This window comes from Sapajus apella, unplaced genomic scaffold (genome assembly GCF_009761245.1).
Source record: "Sapajus apella isolate SASKATOON/1434 unplaced genomic scaffold, GSC_monkey_1.0 scaffold130, whole genome shotgun sequence".
NCBI lineage: Eukaryota > Metazoa > Chordata > Mammalia > Primates > Cebidae > Sapajus > Sapajus apella.
This window is the reverse complement of record NW_022437070.1, coordinates 601,307-615,874: the sequence shown is the minus strand read 5'-3', so window position 1 is coordinate 615,874 and position 14,568 is coordinate 601,307. Positions and strand designations below refer to the sequence as shown.

Genomic DNA, 14,568 nt, shown 5'->3' with positions numbered 1-14,568 from the left:
AAAAAAAAAAAAAAAAAAAAAAGATTCATGTATTTTCCATTCCCCTGAGAGGACAGTGACGGTAGACAGTCATTTTTACAAACTGCCTGTGCTTGCTAATTAGCAACCTGTACCTGACACCAAGATTTTAAAAATAAATTAAAATTCCCGCCCCAGGCAATCACTGGGCTGTGTTTCCTCTTCAGGAGGCACCCTGGGGGACAAACACTGTTTTCTCACCATGAGTCAGCCACAAACTGGGCTTCTGTCCCTAACATGCTCTCATTTTAAGTAACCTGTTCTCTGGCAACGACGTCTCGGGCTCTGTTCTCTCTACTTCTTCCCCAGGATGTAGGGAAGCCAGGTTGGGCTAATTTCCGCTCCTTTTCCGGCAGCGCCTCCTACCTGGCTGGTCTCGGAACTCCCCCCGCTCCCTTCTGCATGTTAATTCTGACAACAGGACAGACTTTCCTCTCTCCCCGGCAGGGCAGGCCAGGCGGTGGGTCTGCAATGGAACTCCCACTCCCAAATGCTCTGGGCTTGGGGAGGGGTAATCAGCTGCACCGACACAGTAGATAGGGGGGCGGAGACTTAAGCAGCGCGGGAATGCCAACCATGCCAACCGGAAGGAAGGGAGCCAGTTGTGAAGTCAACACTCGCTCTGCCTCAAGTGCGTCTCTGCCAGCCTATCACATGTTGGCCACTGGAAAACACCAGAGCTGCCAGGAAACCCGAGGACCCGATGCAGGGTGCTATGATGGCACTCCGGGCAGCCAGCCCATGTGGCCCACAGAGGCCCTCACCTTGGGGGTCAGCTTTCTTGAACGCGTTGCCGGCGTCCACAAAGCAGGTGGCTGCGTCGTGCTTGCTCTGGAGCTGCAGGTGCAGCTGCGCGGCCTGGCAGAAAGCGTTTCCAGCAGCTGGAACAGAAGAGAAGGGTGGTCCCGGCCTCAGTGGGGCTCCACAATTTATGAGGCCACAGAGACACTGCCCTGGGAGGTGGGTCAGGCTCTTGAGAACGCAGAAAGAGCCCTCAAGAGAGGACGAGGGTTACTTGAGCAAGCCCTTACTGAGGCCTAGACCTCAGGTCTGCTGGCTCCTGGGCTGAGGCTCCTGGTGGCCCACCTGACAGTCTCTGAGGGCACCAGCTGCCTCGAGGGAAGCCCCTCAGCCCCAGGTATATGGAAAGACAGCCAGGGTGAGAGCAGCTAAAATGCCATGCCCCTAAACTCAGCTATGCCAGCATTTCCAGGGCCACCACTTTTAAAGCTCCAAAGGGCAGACAGAGCTGAGCCAGAAAGGAGATTCAACAGAGCCAAGGTGGCCTCCTGCACCTCCTGGCCTCGAAGCACAGGGCCCAGAACCACCACTAGAAGGCAAAGTGTGGGCTGAATCATGGGGCCGGCTGGGGAGGGGTGTTCTGTGAAGCAAGGGGCAACTGAGATTCAACCACAAACACCTTCCCATCTACTCCCCTTTCCAAGTCCTGTTTCTTTCTCCACAGCTCCCCAAAGCTCTTCCTGTCGAGTTCTCCCAACTCCTCTGTCTCTGTTCACATTCTGTTCCCTTCGCTGCAGATCCGCATGGACGAGGCACTTGTGCGCATTGTAAGGCTCATGGAGTTGGGGGCGGACAAAACAGAGCAGGCTCTCTCCAGGAGCTGCATGTCCAGAAAGGGAAACAGGATGTGGACACCCAGAATGAGTGCATGCAGAACAGCGCCCACGGGCGGAGGGCAGAAGAGACCACGCCTGGAGCCTTGCGTGTCCTGTGCTCCTCTGCACACGGTCGGCGTCCGTGGGTCCCAAGCCACTCTGTCCTCACACCTCCTAAACTGATGTTTGGGAGGCAACAGCATCTCTCCTCCTCCCTGTGAAGCTCCGACCACCCCCAGCTTGGTTCTGAGGCTTCTCCCCTTCATTCTCCTCCAGCTGAATCTGAGTCAGAGGTTCTGAGGTGGAAGATGACCAGGAGGCCTCGCCCCATCCTCTTAAGTTTCAACCAGCAGAAGAAACAAAGCCTTCCATGTTTTCACTATATGATTTCATTATTACTTTTAAGAGCTCCAAATCTGAGTATAAAATTTCAAAAAAAGGGCATAGTATGGGGGGAAATGGCCTAGGGCTTTTCTTTGAAGAGTAGGGCGGCGGACGTAACAAATTTTAAGGGAAAAGCAACACCTATGTAATTAAAAAATAAGCATTTCTTCCCTAGAGGAATTTTCTTAGTTTGAGAGCATAAAAATACACAGAACATTTGGCTTTATCCACAATGTAGTCTGTGAAAACTCAGGAAAAACTCTTTGAATTTTTAGGAAACCAACAACATTCTCAAAAACGATGAGCATCAGTTTCATTGTGCACCTTTGCGCCTGCCTCCATGGTCAGGAAGTTCCTCCCTGTGTTCTAACTCGGGGTCTCTTGCAGTATTTCCTTAATTCAATCTTGGTGACACGAAAGACGTATCATGAGATGAGCCTCCAATGGGCTCAATGCACTGGTTTGTTGGACTTCTTGGGCGTGCAGGGAACCCCAAACAGATCCCCAGCCTCTCTGAGCCCAAAGGGCTCCTCCCACCCCTCTCCTCCGTGAAGCTCTCCTGCCTCACTGGGACAGGCCAAACACTCAGGCTCTGCAGTCAGAGCCTTGGTTTCTGAATCCTGGTTCTGTCACTTACTAGTCCTGGCACCCTGGACGTGAGACTAAGCCAAGCCTCAGTTTCCAAATCTGTAAAATAGGGATATTAACAGACTGACCCTTAGGGTGAGAATGTAATTAAATGATGAGCACTTTGTACTCAGTGAACAGTAGCCATGATTCATGTTGTTATTGGAAGCACTTGAACCTTTCCTGCAGCCTAGAATTCAGACACTGATGGAGGCACTAAGGAAATTACCAGGAAGCCTGAGGTTCTGAATTTAGGGAGGACTGTCTATGAGCTCATCAATCCACATGGGTTTATCTAGGTCTAATAATCTATTTATTTCCATCCTCTCTGTCCTTTCTTCAAGGCCCCGTGACCCCGAGTATAAAGTAACCCAGCAGGCACAAAACAGCTAGAGAGCAGGCCCGGGCTTCTCATGCCGGAGATAGCGTAACAGAGAAGCGGCCCTGAAGGGCAGGCCTTTGGGAGTGGAAGCGGAGGGAGGAGGAGAGCCCTCACAGGAGCTCTAGCAGAGGAGATCACATACCACTCCAGTTTTTGGCCATTTTGAACATGTTTGCTGCTCTGGCGTAGATTTCACATGCTTCCTCTATTTTGGATGAGCCTCTGGGGAAAAAGGAAAGAAAAAAAGGAGACAATCTAGTCTGGTATCCAGGAGAAAGCAAGAAATCTGCTCCAGTGCCAGTAGAGACGTGCCCCCACCCCTCACCTTTCCCCTGTGGGGGCCCATCCCCTCAGGTGCCTGTGGCCCCCACGCGTGCATACAATGGCACACTCAATTCAGGTAGACTGGCTCCCTCCAGGAGGAATACTGGGTACTCACTGGGGGGTGTGGAGCAAAGAGTTCCTGACCCCACCACAAGCCCAGCCTCTGACAGCCACCTCTACTTCCTGCCTGGGATGCTGGGGGCTCACTGGGTCCCTGGTGCTCTACAAATCCCCTTTCCCTACTGCAAAGCATTCTGGGGGATTAGCCCAGTTTAAGACATTGTGTTGCTTCCGCAGACAGAGCCTCAATCCCATGCCTTGCACTCTGTGGTTGTTTAATGAAGACTTTGCAGCCCTAGAGTGTGTCATTACCAATTCTGGACCGGACATATATATGATACAGCCATACATATAAATTTTGTACCTACTATTTTAAAATGTAGATGGGAAATGTTCCCATAGAAAATGTTCCCATTTGTGTTAAAAAAAAAAAAAAAAAAGAGGGTGGGCTGGGTGTTGGTGGCTCATGGCTCCTGTAATCCCAACATTTTGGGAGGCCAAGGTGGGTGGATTGCTTTAGCTCATGAGTTCGAGACCAGCCTGGACAACACAGTAAAATCCCATCTCTACAAAAAATTCAAAAAATTAGCAAGGTGTGATGGTGCACGACTGTAGTCCCAGCTACTGGAGAGGCTGATGTGGGAAGATCACTTGAGCCCAGGAGGTAAAGGTTGCTGTGAGCCAAGATTGCACATCTGCACTCCAGCCTGGATGACAGAGCGAGAACTTGCCTCAAAAAAAAAAAAGAGGGTGAGAAGAATAGAAACATACATGTTTATATAAACAGGATATTTCTGGGCAAATACACAAAAAACTAGTAAACAGCATTTTTCTTTAAGGTGGAGCCTGGAGAAGGAGGGCCAGCTGTGGGAGGCAGCCTTATTCACTGGGCATTCCAAGTTGGTACCGCATTTTTTCCCCGTTTGCATATCTTATCAATTTTTTAAAAATATATATATACACACACATTTTTAAATATTAGGATTTATATTTGGCCCTGTGGTCCAGCAATGAATTACATTTCTAGCAATCTATCCTGAAAAACTAAACAGAAAAGTTACAAGCATGTTCAGCATAGCATTACTTAAAACAGCAAAGTCCCCCAAAAACTTACTGTCCAACAGTAAGGATGTACTGGAGCTAGACAGGAATTTAAAAACATAAAGGACACCCTGTTTGGGCAGCTTCATCTTGGCTTCTTGACCTCCACATGTACATAATGAACCTCCTCCTGACTTGGGGGACCTCATTAGTACCTCAAACCCGTTAAGTCCCACTGCCTCCTTCTGCCCTTACTAACACAACCAGGCTTAGCCCACAAGGTCTGTGATCTCTGTGGCTGCTCCAACTCCCATCATCCACATGACCAGCAGAATAAACTCCATCCACTCAGGAGTCCCACCAAATGGATTTCAAAGTCTCTCTTCACTCATATAACTAGTGTTTAGCCTATTTTTTAGGGAAGAGAAAAGGGAGGGGTGGGCATTTTCCAGTGAAAAGCCACACAAATCATCCTCACCATCCGTCCCACATCCCGTGTCAACTGGCCCAACATTATACCTGGAAACTTGTCGACACCAATCACAGCTGTGAAGGGTGCAAAGGTAATTTTGGGAGCTGGGATGTGAGCAATCCTTCCCTCTGCACTGCAGGTTCAGTGTGTCCAACCTGCCTATCCCTTTGAACCGCACGAAGTGCTCATTTTATCAGACCAGAGCCCCACAGCCACACTCTCTGGGATTTGTTCGGTAGGTGTGGGTGGGGCCTGCAATTGAGATTTTTAACAATTGGGGTTTGGGGGTCCCTGGTAATTCAGCTGATCAGGTGAGTTTGAGAAGGAAAAACTGACTGAGACTGACCCCCTGGAAAGCAGCCACCAGTGACCAGTGGACAGGCCTGGCACTGTCAGCAAGCAAATGCCCCCGGGGCGGGCGAGCGGGCTGGCTGTGACGGGGATGGGGACTCCAGAATCTACATCACACCAGGTAAGGTTCTGGCCTACCCTGTGCCTTCCAGGGCTGTGCTGTCCCCCACACTCTGCTGTCCCCGGGAAGTACCCTGAGCAATGTGTCCTTCCCAAACTCACCCTGCTGTACCCTGCCTTCCGCCACCCACGTCACTCCAGCCAGAAGTTTGGAGTGACTCCTGTGTTTTTTTTGTAGATGGAATTTCACTCTTGTCGCCCAGGCTGGAGTGCAGTGGCTCAATCTAGGCTCACCGCAACCTCTGCCTCCCATGTTCAAGGGATTTTCCTGCCTCGGCTTCCCGAGTAGCTGGGATTAATGGCATGTGCCACCTTGCCCTGCTAATTTTTGTATTACTAGTAGAGATGGGGTTTCACCATGTTGGCCAGGCTGGTCTCCTACTCCTGACCTCAAGTGATCCACCCCCCGTGGCCTCTCAAAGGCTGGGATCACAGGCGTGAACCACTGCGCCAGCCTGGAGTGACTTCTTTAGAACCCATTCCTGGCCTTGGAGATGTAAGAAACTTTCAAAAGCTTCTGGCAGAGAATCCTGAAGGGTCCTGTGGGGCCTGGCTGCAAAAAACCCTCAGGAAGACCTCTCTGGAATGTTCTCTTAAAGGGACATGCTCACGGATCTTAATCACAGGTCTACCCACCCGACAGGTCCCCCAGCTCAGCCTTCCCTTTGTCAGTGTGACTAAGTCCCATCTAGCTCCATGCACTCTGAAAAAGCTCAGACCCTGGAAGAGCAGAAATGACCCATGTCACTGAGCGGCCCACAGCGGGCGATCAGCAATGAGCAGTGTCAGCCCCAGCCAGGTTTATTTCAGCTCAGCGGGACAGAGCCAACACAGGACGAACACAAAGCCTTCTAGCTGCCCGGGCTGAAACTCTATGATCCCAGGCTAAGCACGGCCAACTCTGCACAGGGTCACTGACTCTAACCATGGGGTGGAAAGGCCAGAGGGATTAGCACCAGCTCAGGCCCCAGGCCAGCCCCTCCTTCCGCTGCACACCGTGGTCTTGCTCATTGCCATGGCCAGGAGATGATGGGAGATCTCCAGAGTCCCATCCTCTCCTTTTAGAAACAGGAGTGAAGTCCCCAGGGAGGAAAGTGACGTGCTAGGTTCCAGTGGAAGATCCTGATGAAGCCATTCACATACACATTTATTCACATGGGGAACAGGTATCTGAGCATTTATTATGTGCCAGGAGATAACAGCAGTACATGAAAGGAAAAACTAGCTGGGCCTCCTCTCCTGAGGGCCTGGGCGGCAGTGCATGTGACAGCTGACTGTCCCTCCCCCACTGACCTCCCCCAAGCTGCCTCTGCTTCAGTCCTCCCATCCCACGGCTCTGAGCCACTCCGGGAATAGAGGGAACTGGTTTGGGCTGCCTGATGCAGGGCTGTCTATAATTACTCGCTCGGCTTTGCTCTCTCCCCCTCCAAGGCGGAGGCAGCAGTCTCAGGTCTCCCAAGCACAGTCACCAACCTCAGCGACTGCCATATGGAAGGCTTGGCGCTGCCAGGAATGCACAGACACCCGGTGGGACCTGGGCCAGGGGGTTCTGCAGGGCAGAGTCTCAGCCCCCGTCCTTCCTTCCTCCACCCACCAGGCACTCCTTGGCTGCCAGAAAAGCACCATGCCCTGACCCAGCACCTCCAGCTCCCGAAGGACCTCACCAGGCAGGGTGGACAAAGTTAGGCCCCATTTCAGGTCCTGGACTCATTCTGCCCCTTTTGCCTCGATGGTAGCCACAGCCACAGGCCTACAGCTTCCTCCTCAGCCTTAAGGCCCACTGCCCCGAGTCTCCCACCAGCGTCCTCAGTGGGGACGGGGCCCCGGGGCCAATCACATGCCTGTGTCTTCCCTGTGAGCCCGCCTTCATCACAGCTGGTGCACAGGGCTCCCGGTCTCCCGGGCACTGTACCAGGAGTATCCCGGCAGCTCCACACAAGAGCCCTTTGGGTGCTGCCCCTGCTTTACAGAGGCAGAAGCTGGGGCTCAGAGAGAGCGGAGGGCTTGCCCAAGCCTAGCCGGCTGGGAAAGAGGACTGGGGCCCTGGGGATCCAGTCCTGCCCTTGCCTCTCACTCAGTGATCAGGAAGGCTTCCTTCCCCATGCCCAAGAGTCCTCAGGAAGACGAAGAGAGAGGACAAGGTCCCTGCTGCCCCACCTCTCCTCTAGATTAAATGAGCCAGGGAGTCTGTGCTGTCCAGGCTTCCCTCATCTCACAAGCAGAGGCTGCTCTCTGCTGGAGCTGCGTGGAGCATCCTCTAGGCAAAGGAGAACGAATAAGGCCAGCTCCCTACCCAGCCTGCCTGTAACATGCCAACAGGCAGAAGGAACGTCAGAAAAAGTTAAGGCTGCCCATGGTACAGGGTCTACCCTGGCACAGGGAGCCAGAGGCCACCAGCCCTGCTAGTCCATCGACTGCATCGGAGCCGCCAGAAGCTTGGCATCCTGAAGGCACCGTCACCAGCATCACCTAGAAGCCCTAAACCACCCGCTGCCTCCTGCCGCTCTGCAGTGGGCCTTGCCTGATGGAGCAGGGTATGAGTTCCCGCAGGGCAGGGCCTGGGCCGGCTCTGCTTTCCCATCTCCCCACAGTGCTGACACAGGCCCTGGGTAACAACGGTGAAGAATAAAGTGTCGCAGGCTAACTGCCCAGCTCTGAAATCGCCACAGGACCCTCTTGTGACGTCTGTCTGGGCAAGGACAAGGGGTAGAAAGAGAATGACTTTGGACGGAGAGACCTGGGCTGAAGTCCCTTTCAGGTACTTTGACCAGTGTCCAACCTGGGGCTAGTCATCTCTGAGGCTTTTTTTTTTTTTTTAAGAGATGGGGTCTCCCTGTGTTGCCTAGGCTGGTCTCAAACTCCTTGGCTCAAGCAGTCCTCCTGCCTCTGCCTCCCAAAGTGCTGAGATTCCACTCTTTTATCTATAAAATGGAAGCATGGCCACCACAGTGGCTCATACCTGTAATCCCAGAGCTTTGGGAGACCGAAGCAGGAGAGTTACTTTATCCCAAGAGTTTGAGACCAGCCTGGGCAACAGAGTGAGACCCCAACTCTACTAAAAATTAGCCAGGCATGGTGGCATATGCCTACAGTCCCAGCTACTCGGGAGGCTGAGGTGGGAGGATCACTTGAGCCCAGGAGGGCGACAGAGCAGGATCCTGTCTCTCAAAAATGAAATAAAATGGAACAATGAACTTGAGCTGGGAGGAGTCCTTGTGAGGATTAGAGATGACGTACACTCAACACTTGGCACAAAGTGCAGAATGAAAAAGGTGCTCAAATGGTTGTTATACAAAGGAAGAGAAATACGCTCAAAGGGGTGCCTGCCACCCAGGAATGGGAATTCTAGAGTTGCTTGAGGTGGTAAAAACTAAATAAAACAAATGGTGACAGTAATCAGACAGGCCTGGCCTCAGTGCCAGCTCATTGCGTGCCAGCCTGTGTTTCCTCATCTGTAACTCGGGAGAAGACTCCACACCTCCACTGCTGAGGCATGAGCAATCTCGAAGGCAGCACCCCACAGCGTGCCCAGCGGAGACCCAGCCACACTGTGGGCGCTCAGTAAATGAGAGCATCCCTTTCATCAGGCCCCGCAGAGGACCGAATCCAGGCACGCGTCCCTACTTCAGAATCGCAGCATGGGCTTCATCTCCACCTCCAGATTAGCTAAGTGCTGCTCCTCCGTTGGCTTCTAGAGTCCTGGCCTCCCACTGCCCCACCTCTGACTCCACGGTGCTCACGGTGCACAGAGGCCCACGGCCCTTCGAGGTGACAGGCTCAGAGCCAGGACCTCACTGGCCTCATGGCCTGGCAGGAGCCCTGTGTTTCTTTTCTTATATGGATGCCCTCCTATATGCCAATGGGATTACACTTCACCACAGCCCAAGGGCTAATGTGCTTCCTTTTTCTTAAAAGGTGTTCTCAAAGACCCTTGTCTCTCAGTAGCCGCTTCCCAAAGAGGAGACGGAAATGTTTGCACGGCCAGGCAGCAAAGTCCCATCCATCAGGAAAGCCAGGGACTCTCGGATTCCCCAGGAACCTTGTGTGCCCTCAGGAAAGACTCCACTCTGAGACTGGGCAAGAGATGCCAAGTTTTCAGTTGTGGATCTTGGCAGCTGGCAGGGCACTGTGATTCACCAGGATGCCACTGGAAATGGCGCTGGGGTTTCCACACACTCTGCAGAGGAAGGCGGTCTGGAGGGATATCTGCAAGCTCATGCTCGCACCAGTCTCTACCAAGACCCCGGGCAGGCCCTGCCAGCAAGCTGGCAGCTGAAACAGGAATTCCTTTGTCAAGATCTGACCTTAGGAATGCAGTTTCTACACAGAACACCCTGCCACCTATTTCTCCAGCGCTTCCAGCTCAACTTCCTATGACAATGCCTAATAGTAAGGACGACAGTGAGCCATCAGTGAGCATTAGCGGAGCCAGGCACCGTGCCTCACCACTTCCCATGGAGCGTCTCATTTGTCCCTAGAACCACCTGAGGAAACACAGATGACTATGCTCTTCACTTCACAGATGAAGAAACTCCCTCTACACGTGTGTATCCAAGACGAAAGAAGTTCTCATTTGGGTTGTTTTGGGGCCAGTGGAGGTGGTTGGGAGACACCAGAGATGAGAAAAAGCCCCAGGGAACAGAGCTGCCATTCAGAACCTGCGCAATCCCCAAAGGGCACAGCAGGCACTCTGGATTCACCGGGAGACACGAAGCAGGGAGGGGAACTGGTGCGCCCGGACTCAGCGTCTCCCTCTGCCGCCGGCTCACTGTGCTGGAGTTAGGAAGTCTCTGTCTTTTTGCTTCCAGAACAGAAGTTTGAGTGGCTCCCCCATCACCCAGGGGAGGAACAGGAATGGCTTTGAGCTTCTCCTAACTGGTTGGTGCCATCGCCCTCAGTGGCTGCTGGTGTGTCAAAGCCCCCTAGCATCTGGCAGCCCAGAAATAATGAAGAGCAAGGGCCGCGTCTGCGCACCGAGGCAGGCGACAGCACTGACGCCCACTGCCTTGCGGCCCAGGTGAGGCTATCGGACTTGCCCTTTGACAGGACCAGAGGCCCCTCAATGTGGGGTGCTGTCATTGCTGGGGTGCCCAAAAGGGAAAAGAGAGTCACCAAGCTGAACCCCAACACTCCCTTCTCCAGTCCCGGCAGCTACCAAGGACCTTGAATAAAGGTGGGTTATGAAATGTTGAACACAAGCAAACGCAGATCAGAGAGGAGGTGCCTGAGTGAGTCCCATCCAGCCAGCAGGTCCTCCCCAGCTGTCCTCTGGCTGTGCTCCCCGTTCCCAGGCACACAAACTCTAGTTAGGCCAGCCTCCCATCCTCCCTGCCCTCTACCCTCACCTCACTCACACCCCCACGGCACCAGGTCAGCTCTGCTGGGAGCTGGAAGGAACTGAGATGAACAACCAGCTTTCTTTCAAATATTTGGAACAAACTGCCATGGGGGAACGCTTAAGAGGGTGGCGGCTCTCCAACACACCTAGTTTGCCAACATCCTTCCGAGTGTGGTGCCCAGAGATGGCCACGAACCTTCAGGAGAAACTACTGTGGTAGCACACCAAGGGGGCTACGTGAGAAGGCTCTGGAATCACACGGAACTGGGTTTCAATGCTGCCTCTCCCACTTGCTGTGGGGCTGGGCAAATAAAGTCACTTCTCTTAAGCCCCCGGATTTCTCTACCTTCCTGGGGATTTTGTGCAGACTAAATCTATCCGCTCCATCAGCAGGTAGAGCCTGGCCCAGGCCCGGGCCTGAGTCACAGGGAGCACTTAATAACCAGCATCTGCTAGTACTACCGGCACTGCAGCAGCCTCCTGCTGTCACTCTCCCCCACACCAGCTGCTGCAGTCCTTTCTAGAAGGCAGACGGGAACCCTCCAGGATGGGCCTCCCTTAGCCTCCTCGGGGATCTGCAGTGCCTCCTCCAGGCCCAGCCCTTGCTCACGAGGCCTTCCTTGTCAGGCCTTACCTGCCGCTTCCACCTTTACGGTCTAACATGGAACTCTCTGTGTTCTGTCTTCCCAAGGCATGCTCAGTCACACTCCCTCCATACCACAGAGCACCCCAGAAGTTCTGTTCATCTCCCCCAGGATTGGGCCCTCTCCCCCAGGAAGCCATTTCTGGTCCCTCTGGATCTCGGTTCCCCATCTTTCCAGGCAGAACCTCCCCTCACGCTAGACCTTGGCTGCACCATCCCTGCTGCCTAGAGCACCCTCCCCGGCCCCACTCCCTTAGCAAGTCCTGGGCATTCCTCGGGACCTCGCTCACTCCTCACCAGAAGCCACCCCGCGGTTCACGCTGTTTCCTCTCAGCTCAGCCATTCGCACAAATGACATAATCGAGGCCTCCTTACTGTCAGTAATCCTGCTTTACCAGTGTTTGGCGTTCATCTCGCCTTCCCAATCAGGTAGCGAGTGCCCTGGGGCTGACTTGGCTGCTCCCTCCAAGCACAGAGGCCAGTACCCACTAACCCCTGGGCCAAAGGGAACAGACACTCAGAGCCACCCAGGAAAGCCATCACCAAAAACCCAGCTCGTGGTCCCACCCCCAAACACAGCACTTGAACTTCTCCCCTTATGAAGAAAACACACACACACACCCTCTCTCTCCTCTCAGCCTCTAAAAGAAAACATTTTTCACCTAATCAATACGGTCCATCAGCCCCGGATGTTTCCCCACACCAGGCAATTCCCGGTCATGCTCTTCAAGTTCTTTTGCTAAACATTATCCAACCTCAAACAAGGGGCGAGGCCCAGAGCCTTTTCCTGTTCTTTTCTCTCTTGGAAAGATCCCTCCACTTCGTGTCTTACCAGCCTCTGCCAGGCTCCTACCACAGTCTCTTCCGATCCCCAGGCCCTCCTCCCACACCCACCTTCTCCAGCCTTCTGCAGACGCTCCCAGTCCTACCACCTTCCCCAGGCTCTGCTTCTGAGTGGCTGCCACACACCATTCTCTCTACAAGCCCACTAGTCCTTTCCCAAGCCTCCTCTCTGTTCCCACAGCCTCCCCTTGACCCTTTCAGAACCCCCCTCAGCACAGATCTCACTCCCCACCACCCATCCCCTGCCAAACCCTCCCCAGCTCCCTTCTACTTCCTCTGCCCAGAGCCTCATGCGCCTCTCCACTCTATTAAGTCCTCCCGGATCCCTTTTGTGTTTTATTTCAGCTCCTCTTAGCAAACTCATGCTTCTCAGTCTTTCCCTCTTCTGACCCCTCCCAGACCTCTCCTCTCACACTAACTTTGAACCCCCTCATCCCTCTGCACGCTCCAAACCTGTTCCTTCTGGAAAGGTCACATTAACAAGAGCTAACACGTTCAGAGACGCTACTCCATGCCAGGCTCAATCCTAATACAGCAAATCGCAGGTAGGTTTGGTTCGTGATCTCCTTTAATGGGGAGACTAAACAATTTACCCAAGGTCATGAGGTGGCAGAGCCACATTTCAAACCTGGGCTCTTGACACTCCTAAGCCACTAGAATTTCTCAGAGGATGGCTGTGTCGCTTTTAGGAGCTAATGTGAGTTTTATGCCATGCCGTATGCATTAGTTCTGTCTCCCAAGCCTCTTCCCAGCCGTCTTCTCACCATGTCCCTGTCATCATCATCACCATTACTCAAGGATCATACAGCAGAAGAGCTCTAATCTCCCGTTTTGGTTCTTTCCGTCTCGCCCTCGTTCTTTCCCTCTGTCTCGCCCTGTTACCCCTCCATCTCCTTGGCCAAGCCACCACCATGCGTTCCCCCACCCAGGAGTCTTTAGCCTCAACCCAGGCCTCCTCAGTCTTTTTGTTTTTCTTTGACATGGGGTCACTCTTGTTCTGTCGCGCAGGCTGAAGTGCAATGGCGCGATCTCAGTTCACTGCAACCTCCGCCGTCTGGGTTCAAGTGATTCTCCTGCATCAGCCTCCCGAGTAGCTGGAATTACAGGCACCAGCCACCAGGCCCAGCTAGTTTTTGTATTTTTAGTAGAGACGGAGTTTCACCACGTTGGCCAGGCTGGTCTCCAACTCCTGACCTCAGTGATTTGCCCACCTCGGCTTCCCAAAGTGTTGGGACCTCCTCACTCTTGGCTCCATCATGCGGGTTCCCTGGTTCAGCTGTCTTTAGTCACGCTAACCAGGGCCGGACTCAACCTAGGCACTCCCCAACACACTTCAGACGCGTTTCACCACTCCTAGGATCACCAAATTGCCGAGCCCCTCCGCCTGGTGTCAGCCTTCTTCAGCCATCACTCTCACTGCCCAGGGCCCCCCGCAAGTCCACTGCCCCAAGGACTGGAAAGGTCAGTCCCTCGGGCAGGGCGTCCTCAGTCCCAGGACCCATCACGCCGCCTGAGAGCCTGCAGACAGATGCCCCCAGAGCTCCGAAAGGCCTCCGGACATGGCTGCTCTCCCGGATGCCCTCCGTCCCCCCAGGCCAGTCCCCTCCGAGGCTTCAGAACGTATTCCCTCGGTCCAGGTTCTCCCTCGGCCCGCTGGCCTGTCCTCGGCCTGAGTCCCCTTCCTAGCCTCCAGACAGTGTCGCCTTGGCCCATGTGTCCTCAGCCCACGTCCCTTCCGCCATGTCAGACCGTCTCTCTTCAAACCTTGTTGCCCCGGCCCAAGCCCTTGGCCCTCAGTCTGTGCCCCCTCTGCCGCCTCAGACCGTATCACCTCATTCCAGGTTCCTCTCCGTCCCCTCGGCCCGAGCCCTGCGTGCCTAACCCGCCACCTCCGGCCGTGACTCCTTCGTCCTCTCAGCCTAGGTCCCGGCCGAACCCTCAGCCCGGTTCTCACCCAAAGAGGCCGGAGAAGAAGGACTGCGAGTTCTTCACTTTGCGCTCCGCCTCGGCCAACAGCGCCATTGCCTCCGCTTCCTTCCCGGAATTGTCCATAGCGACTACAAAGGGACTCAGCAAGGCGCCCAACCCTGACCCCGGGAGGACTCAGCCGCGGCCGGGCCGCGGAAAACAAGTCGGGAAAGCTCGACCGGCTGCGTTGACGTCGCACCGGTGCGCGCCGCTGCACCCCGGAACCACGTGACTCGCGCTGGCCAACCAGCGGCCTCGTAGCGCGGCGCCTCCGCCAGCCACGCCCCGACCTGCCGCACACCGCCCGTGACTCAAGACCGCCCAATTGGCGTCCCGAGACCTCAACGCATGCGCACAAACCCGCGAACGGTGTCCCATTCT

At 54.3% G+C, this 14,568-nt stretch overlaps 1 protein-coding gene across 1 annotated transcript in view; it reads right to left on the bottom strand.

The window, feature by feature from the left end:
• The window catches only part of NAPA (NSF attachment protein alpha), a 26,806-nt gene extending 12,238 nt beyond the window's left edge, over window positions 1-14,568 (bottom strand). The window contains exons 1-3 of the mRNA XM_032262516.1: window positions 14,174-14,568; window positions 3,170-3,249; window positions 783-899 (exon numbers count right to left, since the gene is read on the bottom strand). Coding sequence (XP_032118407.1) covers window positions 783-899; window positions 3,170-3,249; window positions 14,174-14,271 — 295 coding nt within the window. The 5' untranslated portion in view covers window positions 14,272-14,568. The remainder of the gene's footprint in view (window positions 1-782; window positions 900-3,169; window positions 3,250-14,173) is intronic.